Genomic DNA, 17,500 nt, shown 5'->3' on the forward strand with positions numbered 1-17,500 from the left:
AAAGGGAAGGAAAGAGGAGATGGCTTGGGGAGGGATATGGTGTTGTTTACAGAGTATGGGTGTGAAGAAAATGTTGTGAGTAGGTGTACATGAGCTGCTGGCGGCAAGTTGCAAGTGATACACCATAGTAACTAAATGATCTAGACTTGTGACTCCCGCCCCTGTTCCCGTGCCTGGCATACCGCTCTCTCGACTTGTCCTGTTTGATCTCTTGACCACCTTCTCTTCCATGCCGTCATTTGTGCATGTCTTGTCACCCTTCGGTTCCCGAAAGTCTTTTCATGGAGAATGTGAACCCGCTGTAGAAGTTATCCTCCACCTCTTCTACTCTCCTCTGCGACTTTTGCCTCCTTTTGCCTCCTTTCTGTGCCTTGCAGAAAGCCCGATTATGGTTCGTCCGGATACTCGTCACTCACCACAATTACTACCCTCCTTTCCCCTTGATTTCTCTTCTTGTTCGTTGTTCGTCTGGGTATAGTTCTTCGTCTCAGCTTGTGGTCTCTAGTTTTCGCTTGTTTCCTTCTTTCCATCACATGCATCGCATTTCTTGCCGGCACAAACGAACTCTGACGCGTCAGAAGTCAGAAGCCGCTGATTTGATTCCTCAAATTTGGTACGCCTGGCGCTAGAGCCTATTACCAGGGTCAGTTTAGGGTCCGGCTCATTCCCTCCAAAAGCTCGTAAAGTCCGTCCCGCAAGCCGAAAACCCTGACGGCTATCGTTGCCTGTTTCATGGTGCTCTCATCATCATCTGATATCCGTTACTACTAAACTATATCCTTGAGCCTTTTGCTTTGTGTCCGAAACATCAGACAACAGTCTTCACAACAGCCTTCGCAACACTCGGCAGCGGCTGCCTGCCCGGGAACTTCGGTTCCGTCAGCTGCCATCGCAAGAAGAGATTAGATGCGGCTGTATCATCAACCGCCATCTGAAACATGTATCCGGTCATCAATGATGTATGATGGTGGTAGATCGTCATGGATCATCGGCCAGTATCAAAATAAAGCGGTAAATTTTTGTGTATAATGTATATCATGCATAGCGAATGTGAAATTAAGGAGCCATCCGTACAATTTTGCTCTCACTCTGCTTCGCCGGCTAGTCACTCACTTTATTACTAAGAGGTTCTGCATGCCGAATGGAATGGACCAAAGTAATGCATCTAAAGCCCATTGAGGTATATTCTGCGAGTGGATAATAGTACTGAACGAAAACCTGACAAACAGCAGCGACACAGCACCAATCAATTGGAAGGCCGAGCATAGCTCTTCTTTTTTGTTTACAGGCGACGCAAAATGGCCCCTGCTTAAGATTACGCATGGTTGCCCATAACCCACAGGGTGTAGGGTGTAGCCTGTGATCAGGATGACAGATGATGATCGTGCCGTGATATGCTTGAACTCTGTTTGTTGTTCTGCATCTCAAACCTCATCGCCAATTATCTTCTTCTTCCTCCCTCTGCTGCCCTGCTCTCTCTTTTATTAATTATCTATGTTATCTGCGCTTAATGTTCGAAGCTTGGAGCTTATTAGTTACAAGGGGATCCTTCTGATCGGCTTTTCCCGACGGCCATATACGCCTCCGGCGACACATCGTCGTGCGTGTGCTTGTTCAATTTTCCTTTTTTTCCGCTTTTGACCTTCCTGCCTCCCCGACACCGCCTTCGTTTTCCGTCTCTTTCTGTACAAGTGTTCGTCTTTAACTCATATCGGCTGGCCACTTTGAAGGTAACACTATACACTTTGATCGGATGCGTCTGTCTATGCACTGAGGGCTCCAATATAATTTACCCATCATAATCACTTCCTTCTTTCTTCTCGATCTTCTCATTCATTCCCGCCCTTCAATTTTTAACACTTCGCCATGCCTTTACAATCTTCAGTCATGCATCCGTTCACCATCTCCACCCGTAAGCGGCCACTCGCTTTTCCCCGGACGGCATTAATCAAGCTTTTTTGCCGGGTGGTCTACGGGATATTACCGTCCCTGCATCTCGAACACATTCCGTGCGCCTCCCGAAACCAAAAACGGGAGAGTGTGCCGCCCCGTAGCCCGTAATAAGCTGTGGCATAACGGAAGCACGAGAGATCAGATCGCACTGGGGAGCTCCAAATGACAGACTTTAAAATCGACACCGCTGATGACAACGTTTTGTGGTATGTGAAAGGTGGAGGGGCGACGGGGGAGGAAAGAGCGCTTCGAAAAGAAAGGAAGGCGGACGGCCGCGGAGGTCGTGCGCAATAAAGATACACGTCGCAAGTTACATGAGAAGCGTGCTTGAAAATATCTGGTATTGCGTCACTTTCTGGCTGCCAGCTCATTGCGCTCGGCACTTCGAGTTAATAAAAGAACGGATTTACTGTCTTCTGTCATTAATTAATTGCCGTCTGCCGACAGGTCCGGGTACAATTATATGAAACTTCGTTATCTTCCGTTCGTTACCGGACCCTTGTTGTGGACCCGTTTAATTTCTTACACTGTGCACATGCTTATAATAATGAATATTCTATAGTGTGGCTGACGGACGCAATGCGTGTGCATACAATGCGGTATGCTTCATGCATGATGCATAGACGTCAGACGTGTTGAAATAACTTTGACTACGGCCAAGGCCTGCCGAATCACCTGTTCAACTCTTTGATCCGTATCCCCGACCTCTGTCAATAAATGTCAATGCATTTTTCTTTTGTCTTCCGCCTCCTGCAAGTAGTGCCGCTAGTAGTGGGTCCATCCCTTCGTTCCTTATCCTCATATCCCAATTTTCCTTGCTCTGCACCCTTTTTTAGTAGATCTTCAATGGCGGCAACACATTTATTGCAATACAAGCAAAACAGTGTATGTGTCTTCCATTTTTAAGGAGGAGAATCACCTTGACGACGGCGTAACCTGGTGACTAAGCCTTCAACTGATGATATTGAGAGATTTATCGGTTGAAGAGCTCATGCCTCCTCGAACTTGGAAGCTGGATGCAACAACTAGGTCTAACCCATGATCAATGCCATCAATGAACTGTTTGGTGCTATTGGTGCTTGTGAGATGACCGTTCAGTCATTTGAGAAAGCTTCCAAGGCTAGTGTTTGGATCTCAACTTACAGTTCCGTTCATCCTCCGCAGCGGAGACGGAGAACTTCAGGGACAATTTGAGTGACGAGAAACACGACGAGATCACGTCTGGATAGGTTGAATGAGATTGGGGGAGAAGAAAAGAGTGAAAGACGAGCAGTTGGCTTTGGCATGGTAGGCATTGAGGCTGTCTGAAATATGTGGATTTTCTCCTTTTCTTTATTGCCTGCTTTCATATCGAGGTATACCCCCGACGGGCAACAGGTCGAGTTTGTTGCAGATCATGGGAGCTAGACTATTTTCATCCTTGGTTCGTCCGATGCCGAACGAATCATCGAGAATATCAGTGCTGCCAATGCTGCCAATATCAAGTTTACTGAAGAGGATGACAAAACTACTGATGACTTCCTTCCTCGACAACATTAAGGTGAAAAGGGCATAGACCCCAAGCTGCTGCATTGTTTGCTTTGGTTAAATCTCTTTTAGAGAGCGAATCTGGTAGAATTGTGTCGATGGAGTGTTTAGACGCGCTAGTGTCGATGTGCATGATAATGATCGTGGCTTAGTACTGGATGAATTTGATTCGAAAATGATTGTCGTTCGTTCGCTTGCTTCGCCGTGCCAGTTTGTCAAGAGGACACAACGCACAGAAAGGCAAACGGAAATCCGAAACAAAAATAAGAGAAAATGGGTGAATACACCCAAATCAAAACGGGTTTACGGTATTGAGCACTTCTTTGGCCCAGTTTTTCTCGCCCTACGTCATTACTCCGTTGTATGCGTGTGAGACGGACGAGCGGGAGAAATATAATACTGCATGAAATAATAGGCCAAGAGGAATACTAGTCTGTCTACAAATCATACATCCCAGAAGATCTACCTGCCTTCTTACCAAACACCAAATTCAACCATGGATCCCCAGTCAGCAACCCCTTCCGCGCCCCTCTTCTTCTCCCACACCCCACGCACCCAGCTCCTCCTGCACTCTGCCCTCTCCTCCGCCGAACTTTTTGCTGCCTTTGCACCCCCGGCATATCTCGTTTCGACCCTTGTCCTCAGGCGGAGACCATTCTCTATAAGAGGCCTGATGTACAGCTCGATGGGTGGTGTTTTGGCTGGCGCGGTTGTGGGTGGTGGGTATGCCTATGTAAGAGGGATGGGGGAGGGTGAATTGAAGGTGAGAGGGAGGTTGACCAAGGTCGTAAGTTCTCTCTCTCTTTTCTTCCTCGGTATCACCTTGGGGACAAATGCTCATGTTTCGCTTGGTTTGCTTATGGCAGGCAATGGACGAAACGCAAGTCCGCCGAAATGACTATGCCACCATCTCCGCTGCCTTGTCTGCCCTCCTCGTCCCGGCCGTCTTTCTCAATCGAGCTCGTTTACCAATCCTTGTCCTTGGAGGCGGAAGTATAGGTTTAGGTGTGGGAGCTACAGCTTTTGTGGTGGAGAGATTAACAAAGGGGCAGGATACTGGCGTGAACGTGAGTTTTCAGCGTTAAACGATATAAGAGCAGTCAAGGTAAACTGATTGTCGGCGTTGATTAGATGCCTGGGGACGAGAAGAGTCTGTAGTGAAAGGCGATTATGCAGACTATTGTATCTGAAAAGGCAAAGACGTGCGGGCGACCGCTTATGGTCGGTCGCTAACACAAGACGTGCGAATATCACTTACAAGAATTCGCGTACACAACTCTGCACTTGAGAGTCCAATTTGGTCCAGGAAATATAGCAACGGGCAATTGAGGCAGTTGGCACATACAAAGTGAAAGTGCATTTTTGTATTCGTCTTCTCTGACAAGGCCAGGAACCGTTTATTGTTCATTGCTACACTATTTATCCCTCCACAGAATGAGGTAAGCATATGGATCGTCGGCATCTTACGAGCCGAGCTGTGGGCTATAGAAGGCTGAGGCGTACAGCTTGATTAGAGCTGGTCAGCTTTGAACGGGGCTTTCGCATGGAAAGGCTTGAGTTGAGCTTTATGAGGCTTTATCTCTACCACCTTGTGGAGATGTCTGCCGGCAAGTCCTGATGCGTTATCCGGGCGAGCAAGCAGATGACATAGATCAGCGTGGGCCGCGCTACAAGGGTCACCTTTTCATGTGGTGTACAGTTTACGATGCTCCCATCATTTTGGATACAATAACAGGTACGCGATCATTCCCAAGGATCGGCACGAGGCCGGGGCGCAGGAGGATGTAAACAAGCAGGGATGATGGTGTTGGGTGGAGGCGGAGGTCGGTCTGGTGAGGAACCACTTTCCGCATGCCCGCAGAACATGACACGTGGTGGAGATCCATAGCAAAGGGAGTAGAAATCCAGTTCCAGATCGGGGGGGCCAGCTTGGGCCCACAGCTGACTGGACTGTGTGATGCTTCCGCGTGTCCCAGGTAGAGATACACCACCCAGCATCCTCCTCTTTTTTGCCACTGACTACTTCCTATTCGATAATCACTGACACTCCGAAACCACCCTTCTTTCGCTCTGACCCACAGACGCCGCCATATACGCCTTCAATTACAAACCTTCCAAGCTCCGCAAAAAAAAATCCCTTGCTCCAATGTCTGCGCCCTGGGGTCTCTGGGGTGGAGGTGGGGCCGGGATGCTGCCAGCCATGGGAGGTTACTGGGCTTTCCCTGGCGGCTTGCCAAGCTCGACGTAAGTCTATCTCCTAGTAGCCGGGATGATAGACCATGCTGATGTATGGATCTACCGCTGGTAATCACCACCCCCCACAGCGCATTCGTATCCAATCCCGAAGGCGCTATCCGCGACATGACAGAGCACGACACGAACCACACGCGCGATGTCGGTCCAGACGACTCGCGCCTTGCATGGTATGAAGAGTGGGGCAAGACAGAGTCTTACCGAAAAATCATTATGGAAGTGTTGAAAGCGCGTTTAGAGCTCTCATGGCCATATAATTACAAGGCTCTTATGATTCTCACAAAAATGCCAGATTCCGCCATTGTCACTCTCCACGAACAACTCGGAAAACTCTCTGAAGCCGCTGACTCGGTCGTCGGGGCCGAGCATATCAAGAAGATTGCAAAACCGATATTCGAACGGTCTGTTAAGGAAAAAAAGAAGAAGGAGGATGAAGAAGCAAAGAAGAAACAAGAGGCTATCGCTGCCATGTGGGGAGGTTTATGGGCGAATGACGGATATACAGCACCGGCGATTGCCACGAATGGTTGGGCGGGGTGGCCGTATCCGTACCCAATGCCACCAGGAGTAGCAGCGCAAATGATGGCGGACTGGAAAGGTAAAGGTCTCGAAGGATGGCAGCCGTATGTACTTGCAGGCCACTACTCCCCATATACTCTATATGGCTGGCCGAAGACCTAAGTACGATTTTGGCTGCGATGGGTATGGTGCTGACTTGTGGAATGGGAAATGTAGGGCACCCATAACGACTTTACCGCAGCATTATCCATGTTCGAGAACCGGGTTTTATGGGATAAGGCCAGAAGAAGAGGCAAACAAAATGAAGGAGAAACCTGCGGCAGTGCATGTGAGTCTTGGGGCGGGGTAAGTCTTCTTTCGATGCTTGATGACGAATTGTATCGACGAGTAGTAGTTGATCGCTGTTATCATTTCTTATTCACAAAACGGGCCTTTTCATCAACTCCATGCTTATTACCCTTTTGATTCAATATTAGAAAAAACAAGTCTATCATAAAAAGCGTAACATTCAGTCTACCTGAGGTGTACGCAAAGGCGGAAAAAGACCTAGCCGCAAGAAATTGGTAACGGACTTGTGGCTTGATATCAAAAGTACTATACGGAACAATCACGATATACAACGTCGGACAAGGTCTTTACGTAATGACACGAAATATGATAGGCATATGTATAACATTGTAAAATAATGTACAGTCTTTGAAGCTGCGTGCGTGGTGGATGGAAATGAAAGTGAAAAGAGTCGACTTCTAAGGGTTATTCAGGTCACAATTATAGCATTGTCTTGGGCCTTGGATAGGTAACGTAGTTATTCCGTCTTCTTCTTCGTTCATGAACTCATTGCGGCGATGGCCGATTAGTCAGCTGCCTGGTCGTGTTTCCCTCCTCCCGGTCCTTGCTCAGCGCTCGATTGTTCGTTGCTTCGCATTTCTTCGCACTCGAATACTTTTCTTCATCTCACCAAATAACCTGGAGTATCCATTGGGGAGGCCTCGCTCCACACCATGTCCCGACCACCATCCGCCGCCGGCTCAGCACCAGGGACACCGACCCCACGTGCGACCGCTAGTGGAGGTGCGACCCCCATCCACACGATCGTGCAGAACCTGCCAAATTTATTTCAGATGTATGAAAAGGGGACTTTGTCAGATACGCAGGTGACACAGGTGGGTTTTTTTTGGATTGATTGTGATACCTAAGAGAGGAAGGCAAGAAAGGATGGGAGATGCGAGGATTAAGACCATATGTCAAGACCTTTCATGGCCTGGTCACTGACTTTTCGCCCTTTGTTCATCAGCTACGAACCCTCATGCACACCCACATCCGACAAATAACAGCCAATGCTTTATCTTCGGGCCGTTCCAACCCTCTATACTCTCTCCCTGACGCGATCAACCCCTCTTTACCATGGAAGACCCAACCGGCACTCGTCTCGCCTGAACAATTTGATTTGATGATCAAAACGGTGACAAAACAACTTATTGAGGCTGCTACCGCTGCGGCAGCGAAGAGAGCAAGGGAGAAGGAGGCGGGGAATGTGGCTTCTGCTGCTGTTGGAGGTTCTGGTGCTGGCGCGGGTGTGGGTGTGGGCACGGTTGGAGAAGGGCAAATGCCGGGACAAGGAGCAGGACAAGGATCGCAGATGGGTACGCCAGCTGGCGTCGGATCCGGTGTCGGTGGAGCAGGGATATCAAGACCAGGGACGCCCATGTCAGCTACATCGAGTGGAACGTCATTACGGGCCAGCCAACCGTCGCCTGCTCCTCAAGTTCAGGGAACGGTATCGACACCACCAGCAATTGGGAGTACGGGACCGACGACGGGCTCGACGGCGGGACCGGTAGGTGCTGGAATGGCGGCTGCTACACCTCCTAGACCGAGACCGCATCCACCTGGGATTTATTCGCATACAGAATTGACCCAATTGGCAAAGTTGAATGCTGAAACAAGGAATGCGTGGCTGGCCAAGGTACGCCCGAAAGCTACTATCCAGAGTGTTCATAGGTTGGAGAAGGAGATTAATTCATTTTGAATGTAGGACCCACAAAGACAACAGCAATTTAGCGCATCATTAGCATACTGGCGTTCCCAACCCAAGAGCAACTTTCAACCCCAAAGCCGTCCGTCTCCCAATGTTCACCCTGCAGGTCGTCCACCACCGTCCAGTGGCAACGCTCCTGGGTCCAGCAGCAACCCCATTCCGGTCACCACCCCCAACCCCTCCGCCACCACCTCCTTCGCCACCGCCCTTCCCGACGCTCGCTCGTTTGCCCTCCGCCCCCCTCCCAACCAGAACCAAAACCAAAACCAAACCCAATCAGTCCGGCCTCCTGCCCCTCCCGTCCCGCCCCCGGAACCTGAACCTCTTCGTCGGAAAAGAGTATTGCACGCCATGCTCGGCGAAATTGCACCTGGTTTAGCGATGGAAGTAGGGATGGATGATGCATTGAGTGAGGTGATGAACAAGTTGTTGGAGCAGGGGTTTGAAGGTGCGATGAGGTTGGCGAAACATCGGGGAGCAGATAAGGTTGAACTGAAGGATATGGCAAGGTATATCGGTCAGTTTTTTCTCGTCTCTCACACTTCAAGCTCGGTGAAGAAGGTCTTGATACTGATGAAAGAGGCAAAGATCATGCGTGGGATATGGTCGTGCCAGGGTTTGATGCAGCACTGAGTCATCATGTACATGTCGCGCCGGAGAGGGAAAGGAAGAAGGGCAAGACGGTGGTACCACGAGCAGCCGCCAAACCTGTCGTCAGAAAGGACGACGAATGAAAAGAAAAAAGAAGGTTGCTGCTGCTTGCTTTTTACGTTGGCTGTGCAGGAGGGTTAGAAGGACGTGAGCGTTTCTACGAGGTTTACGATGGGGTGGCTTTGAGGCCTGATACCTTGTATGCATTATATAAGTTGGAAAGAAAGTGCAACTCCCATGTCAGCGACCGCTCAAGTCGCGATCTTTTTTCATTGATTGTCGTGGTAATCTGCTAAATCCCATATTCATTCTATACACACCAAAAATGCTATCAAAAAGTCCATCCCCAACCATCTCATCCATGTATTAGAAATATGTTTGCGAAAACGAGACAAAAGTTTCTTTGATAATGTCCAAAAGCATTAAGAAATTATAATATCAGAAGCACCAAAGCCCAAAAAGTCAAAAAGAAGAAACAAAAAGAAATTAGTAGTCACGACTTTATACATACAGCATCACATCCTCAATGCTCCCCCCAAGCGTCTTGACCACCTCGCTTTCGACTCATTCTTTCCTGGATTGGCCATCTGCTCCTCCTTGATGTACATTTTGGTATATCGGGCACGCATGGAAAACTTGATTGATGGGAGGTGGTGCTCATGAGTCTGCATCGTGCCCTGGGCATGATCGACATTGACTTTAATAAGATTTGGTTTGATAGACAATTGAGAAAGAGGTGTTCGGGGTTTTACATCCGATGCACCAAAAGAAAAAGGGATTTCAGGCCGAAAGATTTGATGGTCATGAAGGAAGCCGAATTCTCCAAATTCTGCAAAAGACTGCCACCTCGAAGTCTCTCCAGGGGCAGTCGATTCGAGTAATACTCTCCTCTCCTCGTAATCATGGTCTTCCCGGCCTACCTCCTCCTGTCCAGATGGGCATTCCAAAGCCGACTCAATACCTTGTCCATCGTTTCGTTCATTTCCACCTCCTCCTTGTCTACCACTCTCACTCTCAAAAGCAGGTCTGAAAACTGTCTCCCTCTTCCAGTCTTCGAGGGCTTCCAGGCAACTCTGGGCAAACATCTTCCCCCCACGATGTTCAACCTTATTCCTAGTCCTTCCCTGGGTATTACCAGGGGATTTACATAAGTGGGAATAATCCTGTTCAACCGTCTGAGTTGAGATCGAGCGATTACCGTTATCAGGCGAATTGATAGAAGGAAACCAGTTGATAGAAGAGAGAATACCACCGATAGAATTGGTATTGCTATTGTTGGGAAGGAGGGGTCGTTCCTGCTCGTCTTGCTTATCCTGCTGGTCCGGGAGAAAATTATCAACATTGCTGGTAAAGTAAGAATACCATGACGGGAGAGAAGCGATAGAATGATTGGGCGAATCGTTGTACGGGTTCATTTGCTTCTGTCCCTGGCAGATGGGAATGTCTGCCGACGAGATGCTAGAGTGGTGAGTCTCCTTGGGCCATCGTGCCAAAATCCTGCATTCGTGGTCGTATGATTGCGAATCCAAAGACAGAGATTCCGATTCCTCGATAATGACCGCATGTGCGACGTGTTCCAGTGTAGGTGTGCAGACAGATACTTGTTTGAGAGAGGGTACCATCATTCTCGCCTGGTAGTTGATGAGGTATGGAATTTGCCAACGGCCAAAAGAGTCTGTTGGCAAGGAATGTGCCCGGCGTTGACCCTCCACAAATTGATAGCTGTCGATAAGATGTTTGTGTTCGTGTTCGTATTCTTCATCAATCATCGAAGTGACAGACACTTGGTCATCTTCAGGTTCACCAAAAGATCGCAGAATGGGTCCAAAATTAAGGCGAGGAATAGGCTTATCATTACTCTTGATCTGCGCATTTTCGGCTCGAAAGACGTCAGTTGGGGTGTTCTTGATGAAATGTCTAGTCCATGTAACTCGTTTGAGGGCCCGAACGGTCGGAAGATGCTTATTATGGGGAACGTCAGCAAAAACTGTCTCTGGGAAAGTAGGACCCTTGACTATCTTGATAGGATCTTGGGAAGTCTCAAGAGAAATAGTGGGCGAGGGTGGGGGAAGAGAGCCAGATGACGCGTTGATGATGGAGATAATAGGGATCGCCTCGTGGACCTGTGTCTGACTGAGTGAATAATAAAAGTATGCCAGATAAGCTAGGGCTGACCTGGATGGGTTTAAGGACAGGAACCTCAGAGGATGGATAGGATACCCGGTAGTCCATCGTGTCAATCGTAGGTTGTTTGACCTGCACTTTATGTTAAGCAAGATTAATATGGCATCGATACCAACTCACTCGGGTAGAGACGGGATATGGAGCTAGACTAGACACAAAGGAGAAAAAACCCTCATTGGCATTGGGGGAGGCAGAAAGCAGCGTCGCTTCTTCCTTGTCCTTCCCCTTCCCAAAACCAAACTTGGAGAAAAAGGTAGTCCAGGCAGACTTGACTTTGTCAAATACAGATGGAGCAAAAAAAGAATAGTGAGAGGTGTGAGACGAAGGAAAGGAGGATCGACAACCGGTGGTAGCCATTGTTGTAGATAAACAAGAAGAGCAAGGTGGAGGTCGTGGGCAGGAGTGATAAGGAGTTGCTAACGCCTTTCCAAGTAACAAGTAAAGATCTGCGGATGAAATGAAATGGTTGTTTGTGAAGGTATAGCAAATCAAAAAAGAGAGAATACATGGGGAGAAGGAAAACAAGAAGGAGAGGGGATTTGTATGATAGACGTGCAAGAAACAGGAAAGATGGCTGCGGTGAGACAAAGAAGTCACACCCCGCGTACTACTCGGTGGAGGCCAAAGTGGAGGCATACGTAATATATATACTTCGTCTGACATCCCTATATACAGCCCTCAAATGCCATCCATTGCATGCTCCCTATAGTCAACAGCCACTGAAAGATGCAAAAACATGGTGAGGACATTGTGATCAACTGATCAAACGAGATTGAGGCTGATGGTTCTTTGAATTGGATGTAGAGTAAAGTTAAACCAACGTTGATGCTTAGTCTTCCAGGCTTAAACTGCTCTTTAATCGAAGCCCGAGATCTTTCCTTTTTGCGCTCGAATGGTTGTCCCATGGCAAAGAGACTGTAGCCTCCAATGCACGGACTTGTCATGTAGGGACTTTGGGGTTGGTTGAGCAGCATGGACCGTGCTCACGGCTTCTTTGTATATGACAATACCGTTAAGATGGAATCAGGACCGGCTTTTGATCCTACGGAGGATGCGCCAGAAAAGAAAGTGGTGGAAGATGTTCACAAGAGAATGTTGAACTTATTTTGGCCGGTGACAAGGTTGATGCCAAAGCAAGTCCCTTTCAGCTATACGACTTTCAAGGCGACGGACAAGGTTGCGAGAGTACTCTATATTGCGAATGTAAACCGGGGCAATCAGTATCTCATTTCAGTGACGGAATATGATACATGGAGGGAGAGGCAGTAGTTTTATAAATAGTTATGCATTTACCATTGTCTCCTTATCGGTTCAAACTGTGCAACAACTTGATTTCATTGTTGGTACCTCGTGTATGCATCACGGCTCATCGTAGACCTCGGATGGGACAATTAGCGGGATCAAATCTAATTAGCCTTAATCAACTTCCAGATCTTTGTTGCCACCACGCACTGCCAGCAGCTCTTCGTCGTTCTATCCGCTATTCTGTCATTTTCACTTTTCTTTCGTTTGTTTAATCTGCTTTTCAAAGGCCATATCAAGTTCTGGAGCACAAAATGTCTTCAAGGGGCTTCGACCGCGATGCGCGATACTCTCGTGATGAGCCAAGCGGAGGAAGAGCTAGGAGCCAAAGTCCGACAAGGGACAGAATGAGAGACGATAGAGGTACGTTTCCACCTCCACCGTCTTTTCTGCAGAATTAGATACTGATGACTTTTACAGGTGGAGGATACAAAAAAGACTATAGAGATAGAGATTACAAGGAGAGAGACAGGGACCTCCCGTACAGTAGCCGCGAGCGCGAGCGCGGCACAGACGATAGGCGGAGAGAGAGGGATTATGAAGGGCACAGCTCCAGATATGACAAACCGAGGGAAAAAGCCTACGATCGTGATCGTGAAAAAGAGAAGGAACGGGATAATCCCAACAGTGACCCCAACTACCGACCTCGGCGCGAAGATGGTTACGAACGTTCGAGAGGCCAGAGTGCTTACCCACCTCGAGGTGGACGAGGTGGAGCGTATTCACGCGGGGGCGGCAGAGATTATGCTGAACGCAGCCCTGCTTACGGGGGGCCTGGGGGAGACAAAGGTGGGCGAGAGAGAGATTACCAGTCCATGGACAGGCGAACGATTGAAGAAGGTCGACGACGACGTGAAGAAGAAAGAGCGATGGGTGTGGTGTACAATGAAGATGGGAGAGTGTACGATCCTCGAGGTGCGTCGTCGTTGTTTCTTGACTTTCTGTGGGGAATTCAGACTGACAAAAATGATAGAGGAAGAACGGGAGAGGGAACAACACAGCGAGGAACCTGATGCCGACGATCCGGAGGCGCAGATGGCAGCAATGATGGGCTTTGGCGGATTCAACAGTACTAAAGTAAAACCTTTTCCTCTGTACGTTCCAAGGTAAAAAAGCTAACTTTGTGTATAGAAGAAGGGCATTGGACAAAATGTCGAGGGCGATGCCAGTGTCCACAAGCAAAGAACTTGGAGACAATACATGAATAGGCGTGGTGGGTTCAACAGGCCTTTGGACAAGGTCAAGGATTAGATTGTTTCTATGTGCCGCTGTACGCTTGTCAAATCACATTGTCATGAACGTTAGTACATGGAAGCCTCGTGAAATGAAAGACATGCATGTCGGCAAAGCCACTAATAATACAAGTTTTAATCACGGTAACCTTCAAGCCCATATAGTATAGATGTGAGAACTACATTATTACCCATTACCAATATAAATTTGGAGCTACACGACCCTTACAACTCCTCTCAAAGCAAGAGACCGCAAGAAAGTCATTAAATTTCAGGTTGGGCATTTGCGAATTTGTTTAGGATATAAGTCAAGAACATAGTCTCGTCATCAGGAGCATTGTTTTCGGCATTCCTACTTGTCCGTCAGACCTGATTTCTATTACTGTCAGCAAACGAGAAAAAACACTCACCCCTCTTCTGTCTGGGGTAACGCGAAAGGGTTAAACCCTCCTCCCTGTCCAGGAGCTCTAACATCCAACCCTAAATCGTTGAAATCAAACGAATCAAAATTGGCATTTCCAAATTGTTGCACTCCATTCCCATCCAACATCCCATCTTGCGGCCCTTGACCTTGTGACCCCGGCCCGCCAGTGTTAGAATTAGAGCTGATTCTATTCGACGTAGCCCTATCGGAGAGAGACAACGGCGGAGGTGGCTGGGATTGGAAGAAGCCTGCACTGCCGTCAAACCCGCTCAAACCGGGCGTATCGCCCAAAGACGGCAAGCTATTAAACCCACCATAAGGCGAAAGATCCAGATTGCCCGTTCCTTGGCTTGGACTCAACAGCGCTCGGTTCTGATTGGAGGAATCAAATCTCTGAAGATCATTGGCGAGTGCTTGGGCTTGAGCTTGGGCCGAACTAGCAGAGGACTGGGGTTTGAGCGGGGTTTGAGAGAGGGCAAGCGCCATCTCTGGGGACCAACCTGTGGAATCAGGAATGGACCCATCTGCGCGGCGGGTTGGAGGAGGCTGAAGTGGACGAGGGACTCGCTTGCCATCGTTGTCAAAAGGCTGCTGCACGTCCAGCCCCGGCATCGGCGGTGCCACATATCCCCATGGACTGGACGATATATTCTCTGCTCCAGCATTCCTCTTTGCCGCCTGTCGTTGCTCTTCCTTTTCCCTCGCAGCTTGCAGTCGCAATTGTCTCTTCTCCTCTTCGGCCGCTCGTTTCCCGCTCCTCGTCTTCGCCAAGTTAAGTAAAAGATCCACGGGGGTCTGGTCATCGCCTGCACCGCCAGAAGCTTCTGTATTCCGGTTAGGTGGAAGACGTGGAGGTTTGCCGAGGTTCTTAGCGGTGAGGAATTCAACGATGGCGAGTTCTTCCTTGACAAGGGGTTCAGAGATGCGGTTTTGAGAGTCGGGAAGACGGCCAGATACAACGTTCAGCAGTTGACGGAGCTCATCGGCCTGCGGCGAGTCAGGATCGACTACGCAAGTTGTATTAGTATGATTCTTAATCGTAGGATATGAGGACATACGCTTGATAGTGACACCAAGGACCATGTAAGAATTCAACACCCTATACCCTCCACTGTTCACAACCAAATTACCTTTTTCCATCACAAACGCTCTCCTACACAACAGGTCCGCTTTTGCACTCTCAATAGCCGCCGTCTTCGAGTACGCATACCGGCTATCCTGGGGTTTTCTTCGAAGCAAGTAAGGTCGATTAAGAGTGATACGTGTGTAATACCACTCGCACGCGAGAAGATGCCGCTGGACAAAGAGGTAAGGGTGTGACTGGTCGAGAGATGTATCGGGGTTTTCCATACGGAAAAAAGAAGGAAGGTTATCTCGCCAAGCGAGAAGTTCGCGGTCGAGAGAAACAACGGTGCCATAGTCGGGAAGTTGGATAGCGAATGTATGATAGGCAATACGACCCATAATCTCTGCAAGCTTGTGTCGCACGATAACGTATGTGTACGAAGTAGGGGTAGTCAAAGGGTGTCCGGCCGGGTCAAAGTCGCCGCTTTCAACTTCTTCATCATCAAGATTCGCGGGCGGCTGGGTATCGGTATGGGCGTCAGAGATGGATGGGGGCCTGCCGACCAGGAGCGAGATGGTACGGTCAATGTGATAGAGCATAGCCCAAGCCCGACGACGAATCTCAACTTCCTTCTTGTCCGAAATGTTGAGCACGGAACCGTCTCGATAGAGACCGAGTTGGAAAGCGGTAGTGACAGGGGCAGAGCCTTCGGCTGGTCGACGTGTGAGGAGCCTAGACCATTGTTGATCGGTATGGGAGTATATAACAGAGTATTGATCGACTTACATGTAACGAGATGCAAGTAATCCGGCAAAGAGAACATCCAAGTTGTCCCGTTGCAGAGCCTTGGCGTACTCCAACCCACTTCGCGCCGAGCCATAGAATCTACGTGACCAACCCAATTGTTCATCCCTGGGCACAAGCTCGTGCGGAGCAGAGAGTGCCGCAATGGCAAGCTGCAAACACATTAGCCTTTCATCGCATCAATGGATTATACGGCACCCACAAGAATGAACATGAGGGGGAGCCATTTGAGAGTATCGGCGTCGACCTTCGGGCACGATGGGTTTCGGCCAATGGATTCGAAAAACTTATTATACCGCGACATGAATGAGAACTTGTTGATTTTATACCGGGTCCAGCTGTGGTATGGTTAGTAACTTGTGTTTTGTTTGCACTCTGATTCCGAGGCTTACTCAATATCCCTGTGGCGTGATCGTCAGCGCACGGACCTTCACGCGTCCGATGAGAACGATTACGTACCTGAAATACAACTCGACCAATCCATCTGCCATCCTTCGGCCCGGTACACCCGCAATCAGCCATTCCAAATGTCCTTGCGATACTCCGCTCTCCTTGAGCGTCTGCAGCATATCCCTCAGCTCAAAGTTATCATCCAGAGACAGCGCTATTCTGCGTCCTTCTCTCAGACCCCAGCCATATCCCGTCCGAGAAGGAGGAGTTGTATATGACATATTGGAAGGGAAGAGACCAGAAGGAGGCGGTTTATGAGGCATGGTGACGCGAGACGCGGGGTCTGGAAGTGTTACATGGGGATGAAAGATTTCTTCGCCGGATGCGGTGAGGGAGGATACATCGGGTGAGCCTGCATCACCAGCAAACGGCCGAGAGGCGATGGCTTGCGGGATGGAAGATACAAGTCGAGTCAAGAGGTTCTCAATAGTATTAAGACGAGCATTCACGTCCGTATTATTTGATCTACCATTCTCTTCAGCTCGATGCGACAGCTTGCTCATGAAAGAGTTGAAAATCAGCTTACATGTTGGGGTCCTCAACGCCATTGAGGAATGGTCGACATAAGTGGGGTACACGCCTAGCAACACACTGCGAGCAGGGTTCTTTTCGATCACACTTTTGTTTTCGTCGATGACACTCGACACATGAAAAGTGTACTCGGGTGCGTTTCGGTTCCCTGACAGGTTTGCTTGATGTGGATGCTGCATCATCATCCGTCGAAGGGTAGATCCCTGTTGACATCCTGCGCCTGTCTGTGGATGAGGGTGCAGGCGATGCTTTGCGTTTTTTTGTGGATGCGTTGGCAGTTGCTGGTTTATGGTCTTGAGCATGTTGGTTGTCCCCATTTGCTGTGACTTTGTGCTGTTGCTGCTGGCCCGGGAAGGATGGGCCCCTGAGCTGTTGCTGATGGGCCGACATAGTATTGGGACAGCCAGAGGAATGAGATGTGGTGTAGAATAAAAGTATAAACCCGGACGAGGGACGAAAGAAGAAGCCGACATCCCCCTCTGTTTTAAGTCCCCGCTTACATCTGGCCAACCCCATCCGAGTCTTTGAAAATGATTACGTATATTGACAAGTCACGTGACTTTACA

The 17,500-nt window shown here is 48.9% G+C and overlaps 6 protein-coding genes across 6 annotated transcripts; 4 read left to right on the forward strand and 2 right to left on the reverse strand.

Moving 5' to 3' along the window:
• Window positions 1–3,976: 3,976 nt before the first annotated feature.
• CNBG0840 (hypothetical protein) lies at window positions 3,977–4,638 on the forward strand (the record flags this gene model as incomplete). The annotated part of the gene is made up of 3 exons (XM_769345.1): window positions 3,977–4,267; window positions 4,347–4,547; window positions 4,612–4,638. The coding sequence occupies 3 exons, from the start codon at window positions 3,977–3,979 to the stop codon at window positions 4,636–4,638; spliced, it is 519 nt and encodes a 172-aa protein (XP_774438.1).
• A 988-nt stretch (window positions 4,639–5,626) lies between these two features.
• Window positions 5,627–6,819, forward strand: CNBG0850 (hypothetical protein; the record flags this gene model as incomplete). Its single annotated transcript, XM_769346.1, has 4 exons — window positions 5,627–5,724; window positions 5,805–6,356; window positions 6,469–6,597; window positions 6,729–6,819. 4 exons carry the CDS (start codon window positions 5,627–5,629, stop codon window positions 6,817–6,819), a joined length of 870 nt encoding a protein of 289 aa, XP_774439.1.
• Window positions 6,820–7,253: 434 nt separating this feature from the next.
• Window positions 7,254–9,024, forward strand: CNBG0860 (hypothetical protein; the record flags this gene model as incomplete). Its single annotated transcript, XM_769347.1, has 4 exons — window positions 7,254–7,415; window positions 7,547–8,218; window positions 8,288–8,807; window positions 8,879–9,024. 4 exons carry the CDS (start codon window positions 7,254–7,256, stop codon window positions 9,022–9,024), a joined length of 1,500 nt encoding a protein of 499 aa, XP_774440.1.
• A 432-nt stretch (window positions 9,025–9,456) lies between these two features.
• Window positions 9,457–11,482, reverse strand: CNBG0870 (hypothetical protein; the record flags this gene model as incomplete). Its single annotated transcript, XM_769348.1, has 4 exons — window positions 9,457–9,780; window positions 9,862–11,070; window positions 11,117–11,197; window positions 11,246–11,482. 4 exons carry the CDS (start codon window positions 11,480–11,482, stop codon window positions 9,457–9,459), a joined length of 1,851 nt encoding a protein of 616 aa, XP_774441.1.
• A 1,199-nt stretch (window positions 11,483–12,681) lies between these two features.
• On the forward strand, window positions 12,682–13,678 carry CNBG0880 (hypothetical protein; the record flags this gene model as incomplete). The annotated part of the gene is made up of 4 exons (XM_769349.1): window positions 12,682–12,790; window positions 12,848–13,342; window positions 13,401–13,504; window positions 13,559–13,678. 4 exons carry the CDS (start codon window positions 12,682–12,684, stop codon window positions 13,676–13,678), a joined length of 828 nt encoding a protein of 275 aa, XP_774442.1.
• Window positions 13,679–13,923: 245 nt separating this feature from the next.
• Window positions 13,924–17,324, reverse strand: CNBG0890 (hypothetical protein; the record flags this gene model as incomplete). Its single annotated transcript, XM_769350.1, has 8 exons — window positions 13,924–14,011; window positions 14,070–15,090; window positions 15,142–15,881; window positions 15,936–16,105; window positions 16,156–16,291; window positions 16,346–16,354; window positions 16,413–16,868; window positions 16,930–17,324. The coding sequence occupies 8 exons, from the start codon at window positions 17,322–17,324 to the stop codon at window positions 13,924–13,926; spliced, it is 3,015 nt and encodes a 1,004-aa protein (XP_774443.1).
• Between the last annotated feature and the right edge of the window lie 176 nt (window positions 17,325–17,500).

Source organism: Cryptococcus neoformans, chromosome 7, assembly GCF_000149385.1.
Source record: "Cryptococcus neoformans var. neoformans B-3501A chromosome 7, whole genome shotgun sequence".
Lineage (NCBI taxonomy): Eukaryota > Fungi > Basidiomycota > Tremellomycetes > Tremellales > Cryptococcaceae > Cryptococcus > Cryptococcus deneoformans.